This window comes from Schistocerca nitens, chromosome 5 (genome assembly GCF_023898315.1).
Source record: "Schistocerca nitens isolate TAMUIC-IGC-003100 chromosome 5, iqSchNite1.1, whole genome shotgun sequence".
NCBI lineage: Eukaryota > Metazoa > Arthropoda > Insecta > Orthoptera > Acrididae > Schistocerca > Schistocerca nitens.
In genome coordinates this window covers 371744703-371763168 of record NC_064618.1, presented here as the reverse complement: position 1 = coordinate 371763168, position 18466 = coordinate 371744703, and the positions used below count along the sequence as shown (strand labels likewise).

Here is an 18466-nt window from a genome sequence, read left to right as displayed (position 1 = left end):
TGTTCAGACACTTTCCTTAGGTGCTCTTGCAAACAGCTGATAACCTTCGCCTTTTTTGAGGGTCTTGTTCCTTTTCTATGGGCTATAAGAATTGCCCTTTCGGTATAATTACTTCAATATACAACCACTAATGATAGGAACATATCCGCAGCAATGGGTTTCTGGACACAAGCTCCCATTGCCATGCTGTCTTGTGTTAAGCTGCATAAACGAGCACTTACAAACACAGACTTAAAAGATAAAAACAAGTAGTTATTCGCACATAAAGTGCTTGTTTCACTTTTAACAAGGACACACCTGATTCTCTGCTGCACTTATCCATGCTACTGCCCATCCATGAAAGTGTTCCTTTCATATAGAAGTAAACAGCGGTCATATCAGTTAAAAGTTCCATCATGTCTCTCTCTTGTGCACCAGCTAAACATGTGTATGGCACCAACAGGCTGCAATGATTTATCAACTGTTCCATGGATTCCAAAGATTTTACAAGGGACATGAGGAGACAACAGAGCAGTGGTTATCAATGCAAAACTAGTCAAAAAGATCTTAAAAACCCATTGAACAAAGCAATACAGCTCTCTCCCATTTGTGCATTAGTGACATTATCAGACATATCTCAGAGAATTCCTGTTTTAAGTTCCTCAAATAGGTCAAGTTCCTTTCCGTTCTTGCCTATGTACATCACCTCCAGATCCTCTCCTATAGCTTTCAGGGGATGACTAGTCTCATTTGACACCCACTGATCTACCGTAATAACCCAGTCTACAAGCACCAGGATGCTCTCCTCTATCTTGTCGAAAATTTTCTCCCAGTCTGTCCTATATATTTTGTCACATGACTTAACACGCAGTTTTATAAACAACTGCATATTCAAATTTATTTATCTTGTCCCAACATCGTGTTCGAAATGTATCCGATTGGTTGATTTGGTTGGGAGAATTTTTTGCTGTGAATGCCAATCAGACTTATTAAGCATTACGTTTCGAAATTTCAGCATCAGACTGAAGATCTAACATGGAAGTATTTCTACATCAAGTGATCTAAATATATTTGCCAGTTTCTTCAAAATTTCCCCAAAATACTTCAGTCATGATCTTTTTGTCCCTAGCTATTTTCTCTTTACATTTCTTCTTGCCCATGTGGATAACACGATTCACCATCCTTACATCATACCCATTATTTATTAATGCTACTTCTTTATAAATTTATGGATGCCAAGACTGGTTACGAACTATAAGGTGTGTTCCAGTTCACATTCTGAAGTTGCCTCTTTACGCCTATGTTCTAAAATGAAATACAACCAGTACATTCAAACTGTGCTGTGAAGTCAGTTTTCTTGTGGAACTCGGTACATTTACTGACAGTTCTATTGATGTCTCCTTGGTTCCATTTACAAGCAGCAATGTGTCGTCTACATAGTGTTCATGATATTCTACCTAAGGCTACATAAAGGGAGCTCCTTTGTAGCTGATTCTTGGGGCTAGTGGCAGGATTTGGAACATGTGAGGATATGGCATGGGAAACAGGAAATCCATTTGTGGACTAGGTCTACTTTTTTTTTTTTGGGGGGGGGGGGGGGGGGGGGAGGTGTTTATACCTGTCTCAAAAGGCCCTTGTGAGACCTACAGCATATTGGGCAGGGGAGTTCTCATTTCTGCAGCTAAGTCGTCTTACAGGTGGCTAGACTCTGTGGAAGGGGCTTTTTGGTGTTTGGGTGGTTAGAGGATTTAATGTGGACAGAAGTGTGGATAGAGCCATCAGTGAGGTGGAGGACAATGTCCAGGAAGATGACATGTTGGGTAGAGGAGGACCAGGTTACAAGGATGGGAGATGTTGAGGTTGTGAAGAAATATGGATAGGGTGTCATGGCACTGAGTCCAGGTCGTGAAGATATCATCAGTGAACTTGAACCACACTAAGGGTGGGGATTTTTGGGAGGCTCCCCCTTGACAGCCAGTGTCACCCTGGACTTGAACAACTGAACCATATCCTTCAACAAGGCTTTATTTATCTTTCATCCTGCTTCGAAATGAGGAATACCCTACCCAAGATCCTTCTCATTCCTCCTGAAGTGGTGGTGTCACTCACCCAATCTCCACAACATCCTAGTCCTTTCCTATGCCACTTCCACTCCCAACCACTTGCCACAGGGTTATGATCCCTGTGGCTGAACAAGGTACAAGACCTGCGCAGTCCACAAACCCAGCACCACCTACTCCTGTCCTGTCACAGGCTTATCCTACTCTATCAGAGGCAGCACCACCTGTGAAAGCAGCCATGTCATATATAAACTCTGCTGCAAAAGCTGCACAGCCTTTTATGTTGATACGACTACCAACCAGCTGTCCACCAGGATGAATGGCCACCACCAAACTGTTGTCTAGAACAGAGTTGACCACCCAGACACACTATATGCAGCTGGCACAGCATGCTCAGATTCTGTGGTTGGTTCACAACCCAAACCATCTGAATACTTTACTTTACCACCAGCTTCTCTCAACTATGCAGATGGAAGTCCTCCTTATAATACATCCTCCTCACCCATAATCGTCCTGGTCTCAATCTCAAGTAACCTACTGTCCCTGCGTCCTCCACCTAAAAGTTTGCCCTTCCTCTGTACTGTCACCGCCCCCCCCCCCCCCTTTCCTCCTAGTTCACACTCCATGTAGCCACAAGCGTATGCTGCTTCGCACCAGTCAGTGCAGCTATACCTGCCACCCCTCCCTCCTGCATTCCTAGTTGGCAAACTGGTCTCCTTCCGAACCAATAGCCACCCATCCACAGTCTCGTTCCTTACCTCCCACCCCCTCTCCCTCTACCCACCCCACTCAACACTACCCTCACCACAACCAGATCACCTGCCACAAAATAGCATTGATAAAGGATGAGTCCAAACTAGCAAGTTTTCCTTCTTTTGTTTGTGCCTATCGATGATTTGATGCTTCTACTTTTCAGTGAGTGGTCTCCTTTAATCCTAAAGTATTTACAAAAGTAACTGAAAGTAAGGCAAGGACTTCACGTCCAAATAACTTCATTTGATTTTATTTTTTGTGCTTTTTAAGTGCCTGTTTATGTATGGTTAACACAAGCAGTCAAATTATGGCAATTTGACTCCCAAATGCATTGCTGAGGATTATGTTTCTAACGTTAATGGTTTGTGCTAATGTAATTCTAATGATTATCTTCACAACTGATACCTCAGGTCCTAAAAATCGACAGTTTTAGAAATCGGCGCTTCTTCAAAGTCGCTTCTGTCAGGCTACAAATGCCAAAAAAAATCTGCTATCTCCAATGTTATTCAGTCTGTATATTGAGCAAGCAGTAAAGGAAACAAAAGAAAAATTCTGAGTAGGACTTAAAATCCATGGAGAAGAAATAAAAACTTGAGGTTCGCCAATGACGTTGTAAGTCTGTCAGAGACAGCAAAGGACCTGAAAGAGCAGTTGAAGGGAATGAACAGTGTTCTGAAAGGAGGGTGTAAGATGAACACCAACAAAATCAGAACGGAGAATAATGGAATGTAGTTTAATTAAATCAGGTGGTGCTGAGGGTATTAGACTAGGGCTGTGTCCTACGCGAGCAACAGAAGCGAGCGACTGCTGGATACTCGGCACTCCAGCGGCAAACAGCAGCATTGGGTGAAAACCTTGGGTGTCCTGTGTGCGAATGACCATGTCACGCTACAAGATGGCTGCTTAGAGCCAACCAGCCTTTTTACAAAACGATGTCCTTAACCTGTAGAATACTGTAGCTGGAGAGTAAGGCTACAGAATTAGGTTCACTTAAAAAATAAAGCAAAAAGAATGCTGTGCATTAAATTTACAAAGGGAGAAATCTCCCTGAAGAATTTCATAAGTATCGTCAACTATGAAGATCACCAGACAAGTTCTTCGAGTACATGTGAATGAGCAGAGGAGCATTTGACTATCTCATCCATAAATTAAGTACGAATTATTTTTTTACATGATCAAGAACTTCTAGCAGCCAGTTAATGCAGAGGAATGACTATTACGTGCTAACTACGCTCATGAGCACACAGAGTGGCCCCAGCGAACAATAGCTAGCTGTGGTGTAGGGGTAGCATATACAGTTCTTAATTATGTTTGATGAAAAGGTCCTAGGTTCGTTTCCCGGTCATTCTTATATTTTTACTGACTCGGTTAAGATTCTGTATACTAAGTTTTATGTATACTGTCTACACTGCATCGCTAAGTATATTTTTAAGGTCTTTCCAAAGAACTTGATCTTCACAACTATCTCAGTATATTGCACACATTTAATTCCTAATAAATTACAATGAACCATGAAATTTTACAGATATTTGATATTATGAACATAATTAATCAGCAGTCAGTGTTAAGGCCAAGTGTTTCAATTACTCTAAATAGTCTGTGAAAGAAAAGCTTACAAAATTTTTGAAAAGAAAGTCAAACATTTTGTGTAATGATTTGTCTAAAAATATGAAATAAAAAATATTAGGGAAACGTTTGGTGCACCTCATTTTCTGTTCATGATTTCGAGCATCATTCAAAGGCACATAGAACATTTCTCTGATCTACTTATTTCCTTTTCACAAATCATTTCATAAAATATTTGACCGATTTCTTCCATTTTTGAATTTCAAGTTTTGTTCAGAAAGCATGATCTTACTGACTCCTTGTTTGCCTTCCTAACGTACTTGATTTGAAGGAAGCCTTTTTGACATTTAAATACCGCACCAATGTATCTTTTTACGTGCAAAATAGCTAGGTCTTGAACAGATGACATTTTTGACACTTCATTTACTACAGCTTTTCATGAAATATTTCAATATTTCCTCAGCTTATTAATTAAGTTTTCATTCATTACCCTGATTACTTTCAAGCAGTTAATATTTTCAGGCCAAGCTAGACCTCATGCTGGGCACTTTGATACCTAATTTACCTGTTTCTCTCCCTTTGTTTGGCTATGATAATTTGGACAAAACTTCATGGTGTAAGTTATAGGGATGCTTGTTTTCGCTCTGCTCACCCATTTACAAAAACGTATCGAGTGTTACCCATATGATAAAATAGTCCTTTCTGTGTGCTGTCGTTTCCAAAATTCGTTGTTTCGATATCTTGAACCTGTTATGAGGTAAGACGATTTTTATGTCCACTTGATTCCCAAAGCACAGGAAAGGTTCGGACGCGCAGCGAGTGCGCCGTCTGCGGATATAACAACCAATATCTCAAGAATGAAAAGAGATATCATTCCAATCCCAACATTAAATACAATTTAGATATATTGATTACATTTCATACGCAATAATGTATGGTCTTAAATGAACTATGTGGAAAGTCCGCAAATTCTTAAAAATTTCATGCACCCATGAACTCAATAACTAAAATAGATTTTGACCTTTATCATGTACGGATATCAATGTATAGGTTGCAGAAGAATCAAATTTTTTCACCAAATAGTTTTCTGTTAAGTAATTCATACCTGCCATCGCGTCTGCTCCACTGCGTTGCCAAGAAGATGTGTGTGTCGCTCTGTGTTGCGCGTGCTACAGCGACAAGATTCAAACACGTTTGAATTCAAACATCGCCAGTTGCAGCGGGAGACAGGTAGCGACACAGATGTTGCTCACGTAGGACATTTTGTAACTACACCTGCGGTTGTGTTTTGTTGCCTGAAGCTGTCGCTCACATGGCCTAGGAAATGGGACACTGAAAGTAGTAAGAGTTTTACTGTTTGAGGAGCAAAATAACTGATGATGGTCAAAGTAGAGGAGATATAAAATGTAGGCTTATGATGGTAAGGAAAGCGTTTCTGAAGAAGAGAAATTTGTTAACATCGAATATAGATTTAAGTGTCGGGAAGTCTTTTCTGAGAGTATACATATGCATGGAGTGTAGCCATGTATGGACATGAAACATGGCTGATAAATAGTTTAAACAGGAAGAGAATAGAAGCTTTAGAAATGTTGCTACAGAAGAATGCTGAAAATCAGATGGGTAGGTCACGTAACTAATGAGGAGGTACTGAGTAGAATTGGGGAGGACTTTGTGGCACAACCTGACTAAAAGAAGGGATTGGTTGACAGGACATGTTCTGAGGCATCAATGGATTACCAATTTAGTATTGGAGGGAAGTGTGGAGGGTAAAAATCGTAGAGGGAGACCAAGAGATGAATACACTAAGCAGTTTCAGAAGGATGTAGGTTGCAGTAGTTACTCAGAGATGAAGAGGCTTACATAGGATAGAGTAGCATGGAGAGCTGCATCAAACCAGTCTCTGGACTGAAGGACATAACAACAACATTATTGCTAGAATGTTTTTCTGTTCATCTGTGCTCTAATTATCTATGTTCCCTTGTGAATTGCATGCCCTCATTGTTACCAGGTTACATTCAGTCTGGCAGTGAGCAGTGATCGTGATTTTTGGCTCATAAGTGCATATTGTCCATATGATAATGCTTGCACAAGTAGTGTACACTAACACACAGAGTACTGTGTGTGTGTGTGTGTGTGTGTGTGTGTGTGTGTGTGTGTGTGTGTGTGTGTGTGTGTGATTTGAAATTTGTCAGAGCTTCGAAAATTTGAACAAAACTTTTAACTTTATCTTTTCAGAGAAGAAAAACAAGGCTAACAGGGATGATACTGCCAAAACAACAAGCATAGAAACCAACAAATTAGTTCCTAACGTAAGTAATCATAAAACACAGCAGATTTTAATAGCTTTTTAATTATCTTGAAAATAACATACTATGAAGGGGAAAAGAAGTCTCTGAATACAGTAGTTAAATTGTTGGAGGGGCCCAGTGTGGAATGGAAGTGGTATAGATGATGATTTGGTATAGGGAACAATGAACTGATGCCAGAATAGGTGTACCTTATACTTACTAAAAAAAGGTTTTAAAAGGTAAGACTGAGTTCGTTAAAATACAGTGGATGCAGCTGGGTCATATGTTAGGCAAAGTCAAATAATTAAGATGATTTTGAGTAGTCATAGATCCACATTAACTCATTTTTATATTTCTTGTGGATGAGTATAGTTAGTATTTATTTCAAAAACAACATTCTTTTCAGATAGGTTGTTGTTTAAGAAATCGTTGAGAACAGCAGCTTATGCAGCAACGAATGATTGTATTGAGCTTTGATGAAAGTGTATTGAACCGATTTTGCGTGACAGTGGATATATTCATATGTGAGTACTTTAGTGTTTGACATCCAGGAGTATTCTACAAAGAAAGAAGAAATGGAATGCCACCTTTCCTCATTCAGAATACATCATGACTTTCTCAACAATAATAGAGGGTGAAGCACTACAGTACTAAATAAATAAATAAATAAATGTGAATGGTGTTAAAATTACAGTCTTAAATCATAAGATATTGATCTTTACATTGGGAAGTGTCAGAACTGAACTAAACAGTAGACATGCATGCAACAAATTTAGTCACCAACACACTTGCAGTAATCATTCATACGACTTGATGAAGATCACCAGTCCTAAAAGGAATACAGTAATTAATGAATATATGGTGTGCCTATGAATATCAAATATTTTATCACTTTTTGTGAAGTCTCCTGTGCATAAGATAGAAGAATGGCACGGGCTAATACCCAGCGCAGAACTAAAAGGCACCAAGGTACGACTTAAGATTGCATTAAAACTTAAAGCACGCACAGTTCCCATTTGCAGCATATCATTGTAAGCTATATTGCAAAAACTTTACCTATTAAGGTGTTTGAAGCATTAGTTGTGGTAGCAGGGTGTGTAAATTTATTTAATAAACAATGGAAACTCCAGGTAGGAAGATAAACAGTTTTGGAAAATATAGATTGCTACTTATTGTAAAGATGACACATTAAGTTGCAGACAGGTACTATTAAAACACCTACACATATGCTTTCATCCACAGCCTTCATCGGAAAATGAAAGAGAAACACACACCATTCATTCACACAAGCAACCACACCTCACACACACAAGACTGGCAGATCGGGCCAGAATACACCTATCATGTGGGATGAAAGGAGCAATCTGGAGGAGATGGGGAAGGGGAAGGGGTAGCAGTGTACGGGTGGAGGGAGAGAGAAGCACTGTCTGGCAGAGTATGCAGGGACTAGATGCCAACATGCGGAGTGTTAGGAGCTCGTAGGGCAAGGAGATGGGGAACAGGGAGCGAAAAAGAGGAGGAGTGGGGGAGATGTGCAGGTGCATTGGCAGAGGGTGGCAAGCAAAGAGGGTGGAAGACAAGCTTGGGGAGGAGGTGACAGAGCAGGGAGGGTGAAGGGTGTGGGGCTAGTACGTTACTGTAGGTTGAGGCCAAGATAATTATGGGAGCAGGGAAAGTGTTGTAAGCATAACTTCCACCTGTACAGTTCAGCTTTCGCTGGTGGTGGAGGGGAGGATCCCAATGGCTTGGGTACTGAAGTAGCCATTGCAGTCGAGCATGTTATGCTTAGCTGCATATTGTGCCACAGGGTGGTCTACTTCACTCTTGGACACAGTTTGGCACTGACCATCCAACCTGGTGGACAGCTGGTTGTTAGTCATACCAGTATAAAAAGCCATGCAATGATTGCAGCAGACATGGTAAATGGCATGGCTGCTTTCACAGGTGACCCAGCCCCTGATGGGGAAGGATAAACTGTGACAGGACTGGAATAGGACCGAGCAAGTTGGTGCAGTGATGTTAGCGTACTGGACTTGCATTCGAGAGGACAACCATCCACCCTGTGTCTGAACAACTTGATTTAGGTTTTCCATGATTTCTCTAAATCGCTTTGGGAAAATGCTGGGATGGTTCCTTTGAAAGATTATGGCCAACTTAATTCCCCATTCTTTCCTAATCTGGTGGGACCAATGACCTTGCTATTTCGTCCCCTCCCTCAAATCAACCAACCATCCAACTGGTATAGGAAGTGCCTGGGTGGGTTTGATTTGGCAGGCCTTGCACCACTGTGGCAAGGGGTTGGGATTGAGAATGGCATGTGGGTGAACTAGGATGTTGTGGAGGTGGGGTGGGTGATGGAACACCACTTTAAGAGGAGTGAGAGGGATTTTGGGTAGGATGCCCCTCATTGCAGGTCATGGTGATAGGTAATCAAAGCCCTGACAAAGGATGTGGTTCAGTTGTTCCAGTCCAGGGTGGTAATGGGTGACAAATGGGGCACTCCTTTGTCCCTGGTTCTTGTGGTTGGTGGGAGGGTTGGGGGTGTGAGGGGAAGTGGCACAGGAGATCTGTTTGCGGACTAGGTCTGAGGGATAGTGCTTGTCTGTGTAGGCCTTGAGGAGAGCCTCAGTATACTGAGCAAGAGAGTTCTTGTCACTGCAGATACACTGTCCCCAGGTAGCCAGCCAATATAGGAGGGAGTTTTTGGTGTGAAAGGGATGACAGCTGTTGAAATGCAGGTACTGTTGGCAGTTGGTGGGTTTAATGTGGACAGAGGTACGGATGGAGCCATCATAAAGAAGGAGGCAACATCTAGGAAATTGGCACACTAAGTTCAGGAGGACCATGTGAAGTGGATGGAAGAGAAGATTTTGAGGTTGCTGTTGAATCCTGTCTAGTCGTCGAATATGGGGTGTCTTAAGAAACCTACTTTCTTGGATCGCTAGACAACACTTCAAGCAAATCGTATTAATGAGTTTTATTACAAAAAGGAAAAAATACAATACCTAACTTCGTGTGAAACAGATGTGTCACAGGCAAAGGGCAACAGACAAGATAAGAAATCTCTTCAGTATAACAATTCCAAGTTTGAGCTACATAGAATGTACAAGCAAAGTAATGAGCTTTGACACTTCTGTTCAGGTCACTGGTTTTGAAGCTTCTCATAGAACTGGGCCGCGGTCAGTCGGGCCGGCGCTTACATTCTCTTCGCATGGAGGCCACTGCTATCTTGTTGTCGTGGAGAGGGGTCAATCAACGTGCAATTGGCTGATATCTTCTTCACAGCCCTCTCTGCTCTCTCATTCCCAACTGCCATGCCAGCACTTGCCTTTACGCCGTAACAGTTGCATAGGTATTATCAGTGAACTTGAACCTTACTAGGGATATGGTGTTTTGGGAGGCCAGGAAGGTCTCCTCTAGATGGCATAGGAGGGTACCATGCAGGTGCCCATGACTATGCTGCTCAATTGTTTGTACATTTAACTTCCCTTCAAAGCAGTAGTAGTTGCGGGTTCTGATAAAATTAGTAAGGTGTATGATGTATTAAGTATTGGGTTTGGAGTCTGAAGGATGTTGGGAAAGGTAGTGTTCAAAAGCGGTAAGACCATGGGCATGAGTGAAGTTTGTGTATAGAGAGATGGCATCACCAGTAACCAGAAGGTAAAGGTGTGGGGATGGTGGAGAGTCGGTGAAGGAAGTGGTTGGTATCTTTGATGTGGGACGTTAGATTAAGGGCAGTTGGTTGGATGTATTGTTCAGTGGTGACCGAAATTCTTTCAGTGGGACACAGTAACCAGCTATAGTGGGGCATCCAGAGATGTCGGGTTTGTGGATTTTGGTGAGCATGTGGAATGTGGATGTATGGGGTGTCATTGGGGTGAGGAGGTTAATGGATTTAGAGGAGAAGTTCTGGGAAGGACCTAAGGCTTGAAGCATGGTTTGGAAGTTGTGTTGGACTTCTGGGATGAGATCTCTCTGACAGAGTTTATAGGTGGAGGAATCGGATAATTGGCGGAGACCTTCTACCAAGTAGTCACTGGAATCCATAACAGTGGAGGAACCTTTGTTAGCCAGTAGGGTGATTAGGTCAGGATTTATTTTGAGGTCTGCCAGAGTGATCCCATACCTTAAATAACAACTTCCAATCCCTGTTTAAAGCCTTAGGCCCTTTCCAAAACCTCTCTTCCAAGTCCATTTCCCTCCTTAACCCAATGACACACCACACACCCACCTTCTACATGCTCCCCAAAATCCACAAACCCAACAATCCTGTATGCCCCATTGTAGCTGGTTATTGTGCATGCACTGAAAGAATTTTGGCCCTAACTGACAAACACCTCAAACCATTTGCCTGTAATCTAATCTCCTACAGCAAAGATACCAACCACTTCCTTCATTGACTCACCACTATCCTCACACTTTTATCACCTGGATCCTTACTCAACATTGTTGACACCACCTCCCCACAAACAAACATCCCTCATGCCCCAGTTTTTGAACACTATCTTTCGCAACTTCATTCAGACTTCAAACCCAGTATTTCATTTCTCATACACTAACTTTATCCTAATCACAACTACTTCTCCTTTGAAAGGATGTTAAATACACACACAATTCTGCAGCATAGCGATGGGCACCTACATGGCACCCTCATATGACAACCTGTATATGGCCATCTAGAGACTGCCTCTCTAGACTCTCAAAAAGCTGTACCCTAATCTGGTTCAGGTTCATTGATGATATCATCATTCCTACAGAACCTTAGCATCTTCTCTCCATCTGCTTCACCCGGTCCTCCTGAACCCAGTGTGCCACCTTCCTAGACACTGCCTCCTCCTCTCTAGTAGCTCCATCTGGGCCTCTTTCAACATTAAACCCACCACTGCCAACAGTACCTGCATTTAGACAGTTGTTACCCCTCTCACACAAAAAAGTCCATCCCATACAGCCTGGCCTGCTGGGAGATGGCGTATCTACAGTAACAGGAAATACCTTGCTCATTATGCTGAGGGTATCACTGAGGCCTTCACAGAAAGGTACTGTCCCCCCACACCTCATCCACAAACAGATCTCCTGTGCCATTTCCCCTTACACCACCAATCCTCTTCCCACACCCATTAACCGGCCAGAAAGTAGTGACCTCTTCGTCACCCAGTACCACCCCAGATTGGAACAGCTGAACCACAACCGTCGCCATTGCTTTGATTACTTATCATTATGCCTTGAAATGAGGGACATCCTACCCAAGATCCTTCCTACCTCTCCTAAAGTGGTGTTGCGTCACCCACCCAACCTCCCCATCATCCTCGTCCCTCCCTATGCCACTCCCAATCCCAACTCCTTGCCACAAGTATCATACCGCTGTGGGACTCCCAGGTGCAAGACCTGCCCAATCCACACATCCAGCTCTTCGTATTCCAGTACTGTCACCTGTGAAGGCAGCCATGTCATTTACTAGGTCTGCTGCAATCATTTCACAGCTTTTTATATTGGAGTGACTATCAACCTGCCACCCACCAGAATGAACAGCCATTGCCGAACTGTGGCTAAGAGCAAAGTATGCTTGTGGCGTACCACATTTGACTTAAATGGCTGGTTGACTACCTGAGCCATCGTGATCCTCCCCTCCACCACCAGCTTTTCTAAATGGCACAGGTGGGAGTTGTCCATACAAATCATTCTCTGCTCCCATTATTATTCCCATCTCAACCTACAGTAACAAACTGTCCCAACTCCCTTGACCCAACAGTTTCCACGCCATCTGTCCTATCACCCCCCATTCTCATCTCCTTACCCTCTTTATTTGCAACCCTCTGCCAATGCACCCACCCATATTTTCCTGCTCCTTTCATTTTTTGCTCTGTTTCCCCCAACTCCCTACCTCACAACCTTCTGTCACTGTACCTATTGGCATTTTAGTCCCTGCGCACTTCGCCAGACAGCACTTCTGTCTCTCCTCACCCGTACACTACTTATCCATTCCACTTCCCCGCCCCCTCTGCTGCTTCCATCCCTAGTGATAGTTGCATTCTGGCCCAAGCTACCACAGTTGGCAGTAATTTGTGTAAGTGTTTTAATAGTGGCTGTCTGCAACTTAACATGTCATCTTTATGCTAAGTAGCAATCTTGTACATTGTAAATTTATTTTTGCATTTTTGTGCTCTACATCCTGTAGATATTGTGCAAGTTATTTATCAGTCCACCAAAGCTGCTATTATTGTTTTTATTTTTCTGCGACAAGTTTCGATCTTTGATAATTCTGTTATTTTGACAATGAGTAAAACAGTACATTGTCATTAATTACACTGCTGGCCATTAAGACAGTAACACAATTGAGGCATGCAATAAAAATCAAATTTTCCGTGAAGTGAAGTGTACTACTTGATTGAACATGCAGATAATTAACATTGCTATAAACCTACACAAAGTAGCTAGGAGTAATGCCATTCTGTATACTAGGAAAATTTATGCAATGGCAGCAGTTTCCACATTCAGAAATCGTGTTTGAATGAGGGGTGTGTGTGAAAAGATTGTGTTACATCTCGTGTAAGAAGAACAAGAAACACCTGTGAGTAAATGTTGAAATAAAACTGGCAGAAAGCAGTCTGTCATGGTTGCAATTTATTGTTTCACGATATTTCTGCTCTTATTGAGTGGCATCTCACAGTTGTCATGTGAATATCGAATCTGTGGGTTCAGGAGAGCCACACTTAACCACACTGAATGCTGTGTGAGCTCTCAGAACCCCATGCCACTAGGGCCTGAGAGTACAGACATAATGTTCACACCACTGTGCAGGATCTTACAGCTGTTTCAAGTACCTTGAGTCGAAAAATGAGCTTGTTGCTGTAAGAGAAGTGCCTGCAAAGACTGTGGCTTCACTTTGAAATATAATGCAGTTTTTTTTAATTGCGTAGGAAGTGGTAAGTGTCTTTACAATGACAGTAGTTTCAGAAAAGTTAGCTGATGAACTGTAACAAATTTCGATATACTCAAATTGTGCTCAGTTCATTGGTGAAAGAACATGCAGAGTTAACCCACCTCATGCGAAAAGACATCTGAATTGAAGAAACTGTTTGTATTGTAAGAGATTACTATCAAGGAACGGCAATTTAATACCAAAAGGATAAAAACTGTTTTTTGATCTCTTCTGGGCAGTTTGTAACATATTACTTCAATGAAGTGAGGCAAATAGAAATATTCAGTTACATAATGGCTATTGTTTGCAAAGGCTTTGGAAATAAACATGTCGACAGACATAGACCAGATAATGGGAAAGAAGTGTGATTACTTGATTCAGGAATGCAGTGATAAATAGGATTTAAAGATACTGAGTGCCTTGAATAATTAAAATTCATCTGAGTGCTGAAGATTTACAGTACTTCCAAGGGCATTTGCAGAAATTTATTGTAGGGGCAGTAATTGCAATTTTTATGTAACTGCTTTGGGGAGTTCGAGAACGTTTTGTGCCCTAAGAACTTAATTTGACGGGAAGTACACAAAACTTACTGCATCTCAAACATTTGACAGTTGTGTACTGAATCTGTTTCTGAAGTTACCTAAAAGGTACACACATTTCATTAATATCTGTGAAGTACATATTTTATCATAATTAAATCTGAGTTAAGAAATAAATTTTCTTCAGTGCGGGTACTACAGCAATGAATTTATTAAAAGAAGGTAGTATTTTCCATGTTTGCTGTGTTAATTTTATTTGTTCATGGCTGGTTGCATCCTTCTAGACCATTCTCAAGTGATTTTGTAGTTCTGCAATAGAAAACTATGCCTTAGACATTAAAATGTCGGCATCTTTAAACTTGTGTTTTCTGTTTGTTTTGGTTCACAAATGCAAAACAGAAATTTAAAGACACTATCATCTCAATTTGTAAGGCATATTTTTCTGTTGCAGAACCATGGAATCACTTGAGAATGGCCAAGAATGCTGAAACTAATGATCAACAAATAATATTAACACAGAAAACTTGGAAAATGCCACATTCTTTTACAAAATAACGTTTGAAAAAACTGGCAAAACATATTTTTATTCATGTGTCTATAATATTAGAGGGTTAATGGAAATTAAAAATCTGAAATAGAAAAAAAATTAAACTGAAAATACCCTGTAGAGTATCAGTAAAAATAACCGCAAAAAATTCCCCTGTTTGATATACTTCTAAGTAGAGAAACAGTAAATAAACTTATAAAAACACACAGGCAAATTTGGTACCTGTTATGCTTTAAAAACTTTGCAACTTTTCTTCATAAGTGATTTATTTCATTAATTCAATCACTTAAATTATTTAATGTTGATTGGAATAATATAGGTGTGACAAAATGTGTTTGAAAGCTACCTGTTTTGGGTTGTGTGAGTAAAATGTAACACACAGTCTTCATTTTGACGATATGAACATTAGAAATCTTCCAGAACAAACTGCGAATTGACTGGTACAGTTGACGTGCAAAACCTATGACTGCACAACTACAGTCCTCATCTCCTCAGCTTGCTATATTATGTTTCCTAAAAGGATGCAGAATTTGTATCATGATGCTTGCACACTGCACTGTGTTGAAAAATTTGCGGACTACATTTTGGCGGTGTAATCTAAAGTCCACATTTGTCATGACTGTAGAGCAGTGCCAAAACTGCCATGTTGAAATTTTCTTTGAACATCCTGACTACCAACCAACCAAACCTAAGCAACGTATTCGTTCCTAAAGTCACAGTGCTTCCTGTTGCTCTCACCATTGTTAAATCTGGGATTTATTAGTTTCAGTGTCAGCAGTTTCTAGAAATGGCAGAGAAATCTATGCCGAATGAGTCTGAGACTGATATCAGGAGGGGACTTGCTGGTGCCAACAAGCACTTCCGTTATTTGGAGAACAAAACATAATTTGAAGTCTCAAAACACACTTCTATTAAAATGGAAAGAAAATCAATATCTTGATGCAACACTTGAGGGGAAAAAAATGCTTTGGGCTGGTATCAGTGTTTGCTGTTTGTCATTACATGTAAAGTTTGCAGACGTTTGTTTTCTCTGTTTGCTCTCTGCTTAGCAATAAAATTGCAATATTTTTTAAATCACATTAATTGAAGAAGAAATTATTTATGTGCAGAGTCCGTCCATGCCATCTAACTTGCCACAGGAAATAGATGACCCTTCAAGATGGCGAAGGCCTGGTTCTTTACGAAGCCGGGGAGCAAATGGTGAGGAGGATATTACGAATAAAACTATACCTGGTATGTATAATCTGTTATGAAGTGTTTTGCATGTAAATACTGCTGGGTTCCATAATTACAGATTTATGTTATACTCACAAAAGTAACAATTGGTTTTACTTCAATTGAATAAAATTTAGTAGAATACGTTTTACTTTAGCTACAATGGGTGGTCCTTCTGTCTAGCATGTTGCTCTGAACATGACCATTTGAAATTGTCAAAACTGAAAGTCTGAAAACATAAATGTGATTTTGCCAGAGAATATAAATTATGTTAACAGTTACAACAACGATATGGCTTAAAAATGTCCTATTTCAGAAAATTCAAAATGTTTGGGGAATGTACTGAAAAAGTTTGGAAATTTTGGGGATTACTGAAAGTCTTGTTGAATTCTGAGGATCTCTGAGGATAATTAAAATATTTGTTGATAGTGAAAAATGTTGAGTCATTTTGTTACAGATCACTCTGCTTCTGAAACCATCAGTTGCAGAGTCAAGTAAGGAAAGATGAAGTAGTGCATTGGATTGTTGTAATGTTCGTTGCCTGCACCTTGGGGTGCTCGCCAGCCTCGCGAGTACAGATCCACCTTTGAACATACACAGTTTGCACAACGGAATTGATTATTCAGGTTTCAGTTCGTGTTGTATTAGTTTCTATGCGAGGTAGCAAGCCGGCCGCGGTGGTCTAGCGGTTCTAGGCCCTCAGTCAGGAACCGCGCGACTGCTACGGTCGCAGGTTCGAATCCTGCCTCGGGCATGGATGTGTGTGATGTCCTTCGGTTAGTTAGGTTTAAGTAGTTCTAAGTTCTAGGGGACTTATGACCACAGATGTTGAGTCCCATAGTGCTCAGAGCCATTTTGCGAGGTAGTACTTTGCTGATTGTATTGCATTGTCGTGCTTCCAAGTTACCAGTGACAATCAGTAGAAGAGCATTTGGTTTGAAATGCAACAGGTTGTTGCTGTCAGAGTCATGAAATTACATTCCAGTAACAACAGTTGGAATTGTTTTCCTCCAAGTATTCTCATAAACCGGAGGTTTCTGAAATTTCAACATATCCTCCATTGACTGTAACTATTATTATTTTCATCATCCTCATCAATACCTCAGCCTTTTGTGAGCCTTGGCCTTCTATAAATTATACCATTCTTTCCTGCTTAGTGCTCTACTTGTCCAATTGTGAATTGCAATTTTCCCAATGTTATTTCTGATACCTTCCTCACACCTTTGCTTTGCTTTACTTTCCAACTCTATTGTTTCTCTCAGTATCTGAATCTTTGCATTCAATCTGTTGTTATCTTTCGGTATATGTCCTACCAATTCCAGCCTTCTAATCTTAATGTGACTAACAATGTCTTGTTCATTATATAGGTTATATAATATGTGTCTAAATTTAGTCATCAAGAAACCATTCTCTTCCACTGGCCCAAGAATTTATTTGAAGATCTTTCTTTAAGGTATGTCAAGTTGCTTTTCACCAAATTTTATTGGTGTACATATCTCAGCACCGTATGTTAGCATTGCCTTCATTAAAATTTGAGTTATGATGTATAAAGTTTACTTGAACAGCAGTTTATATCTCGGATGTTTTCTGAACCTGTGGTAGCACTTGTTGGCCAACAATATTTGTTTTTTAATTTCAGAGCAGACATTGTTCTTAAAATTTTCTTGTGTTCCAAAGTGGAACTACTCAAGACATCGAACTTACATGAACCATTTTCAGTGAATGGGCATTCATTAGGATGGGCATTCATTAGGATGGGCATTCATTAGGATGGGCATTCATTAGGATGGGCATTCATTAGGATGGGCATTCATTAGGATGGGCATTCATTAGGATGGGCTTTCTTAGTTACAGGCATATACTTTGATTAGTAGAAGATAGTTCCCCATCTTTTGATTCCCGCATCTCTTATAACTGTTTTTGAGACACTGTTGAACAGTAAGCAGGCTAATGAATATACTCCAGTTTTTGTGGTCACAGCAATTCATAAAATTTTCTGTAGCTTAATTTGATTTCGGGTGTTTACCCTAGTATCTTTCACTAAGGCAATAAAAGGAATCTCTCACTCTTTACCATAGCTACAGACGGCTCCCTTCTGTTAACATTGTTATAGGCTATCTGTAAAGAGGTGACATTTATTGTTTATTTTCCATCGTTGGCCAATTGTGGTTATGATGCTGTTGTCAAGTGGTACAGCTCTTGTCATGTTGGAAAGTAGCCCTATTTTCAGCCTTTCTGTGCATCCCCCACCATTAACTGCTAGTAGCCAATAAGATTCTTTCTCTTTCCGAGCGTCTAGCTGTGAGTTACAAACTGGACTGCGAGAATCTCCCTCTCCCACATGCTCGCTGTTGTCCTATTTTTGCGACAATGCAGTTTCATTTACAGAGCGACCAAATTACTCATTCAGATGTCGATGATACTTTCTTGTAGCAGTATAGCTGTGAATGTGTATCTGTTAACATTTTAGTGTGATTTCCAAATGAAAATGTCATGTGATGGCAATAAACATGAAGTTTCTCACAAGAAACTTTAATTAAATTGCTTGTCTATGGAGTATCATCTTAGTTGTGTGACTGGTTTCATGATTTCCTGTCAAA

The 18466-nt window shown here is 40.6% G+C and overlaps 1 protein-coding gene across 6 annotated transcripts in view; it reads left to right on the top strand.

Moving 5' to 3' along the window:
• The window catches only part of LOC126260807 (protein phosphatase 1 regulatory subunit 12A), a 350453-nt gene that overhangs the window by 162675 nt on the left and 169312 nt on the right, over positions 1-18466 (top strand). For all 6 annotated transcript variants that reach the window (XM_049958170.1, XM_049958169.1, XM_049958171.1 and 3 more), the window contains 2 exons: positions 6594-6667; positions 15761-15884. In XM_049958170.1, the coding sequence (XP_049814127.1) occupies positions 6594-6667; positions 15761-15884 (198 nt within the window). The remainder of the gene's footprint in view (positions 1-6593; positions 6668-15760; positions 15885-18466) is intronic.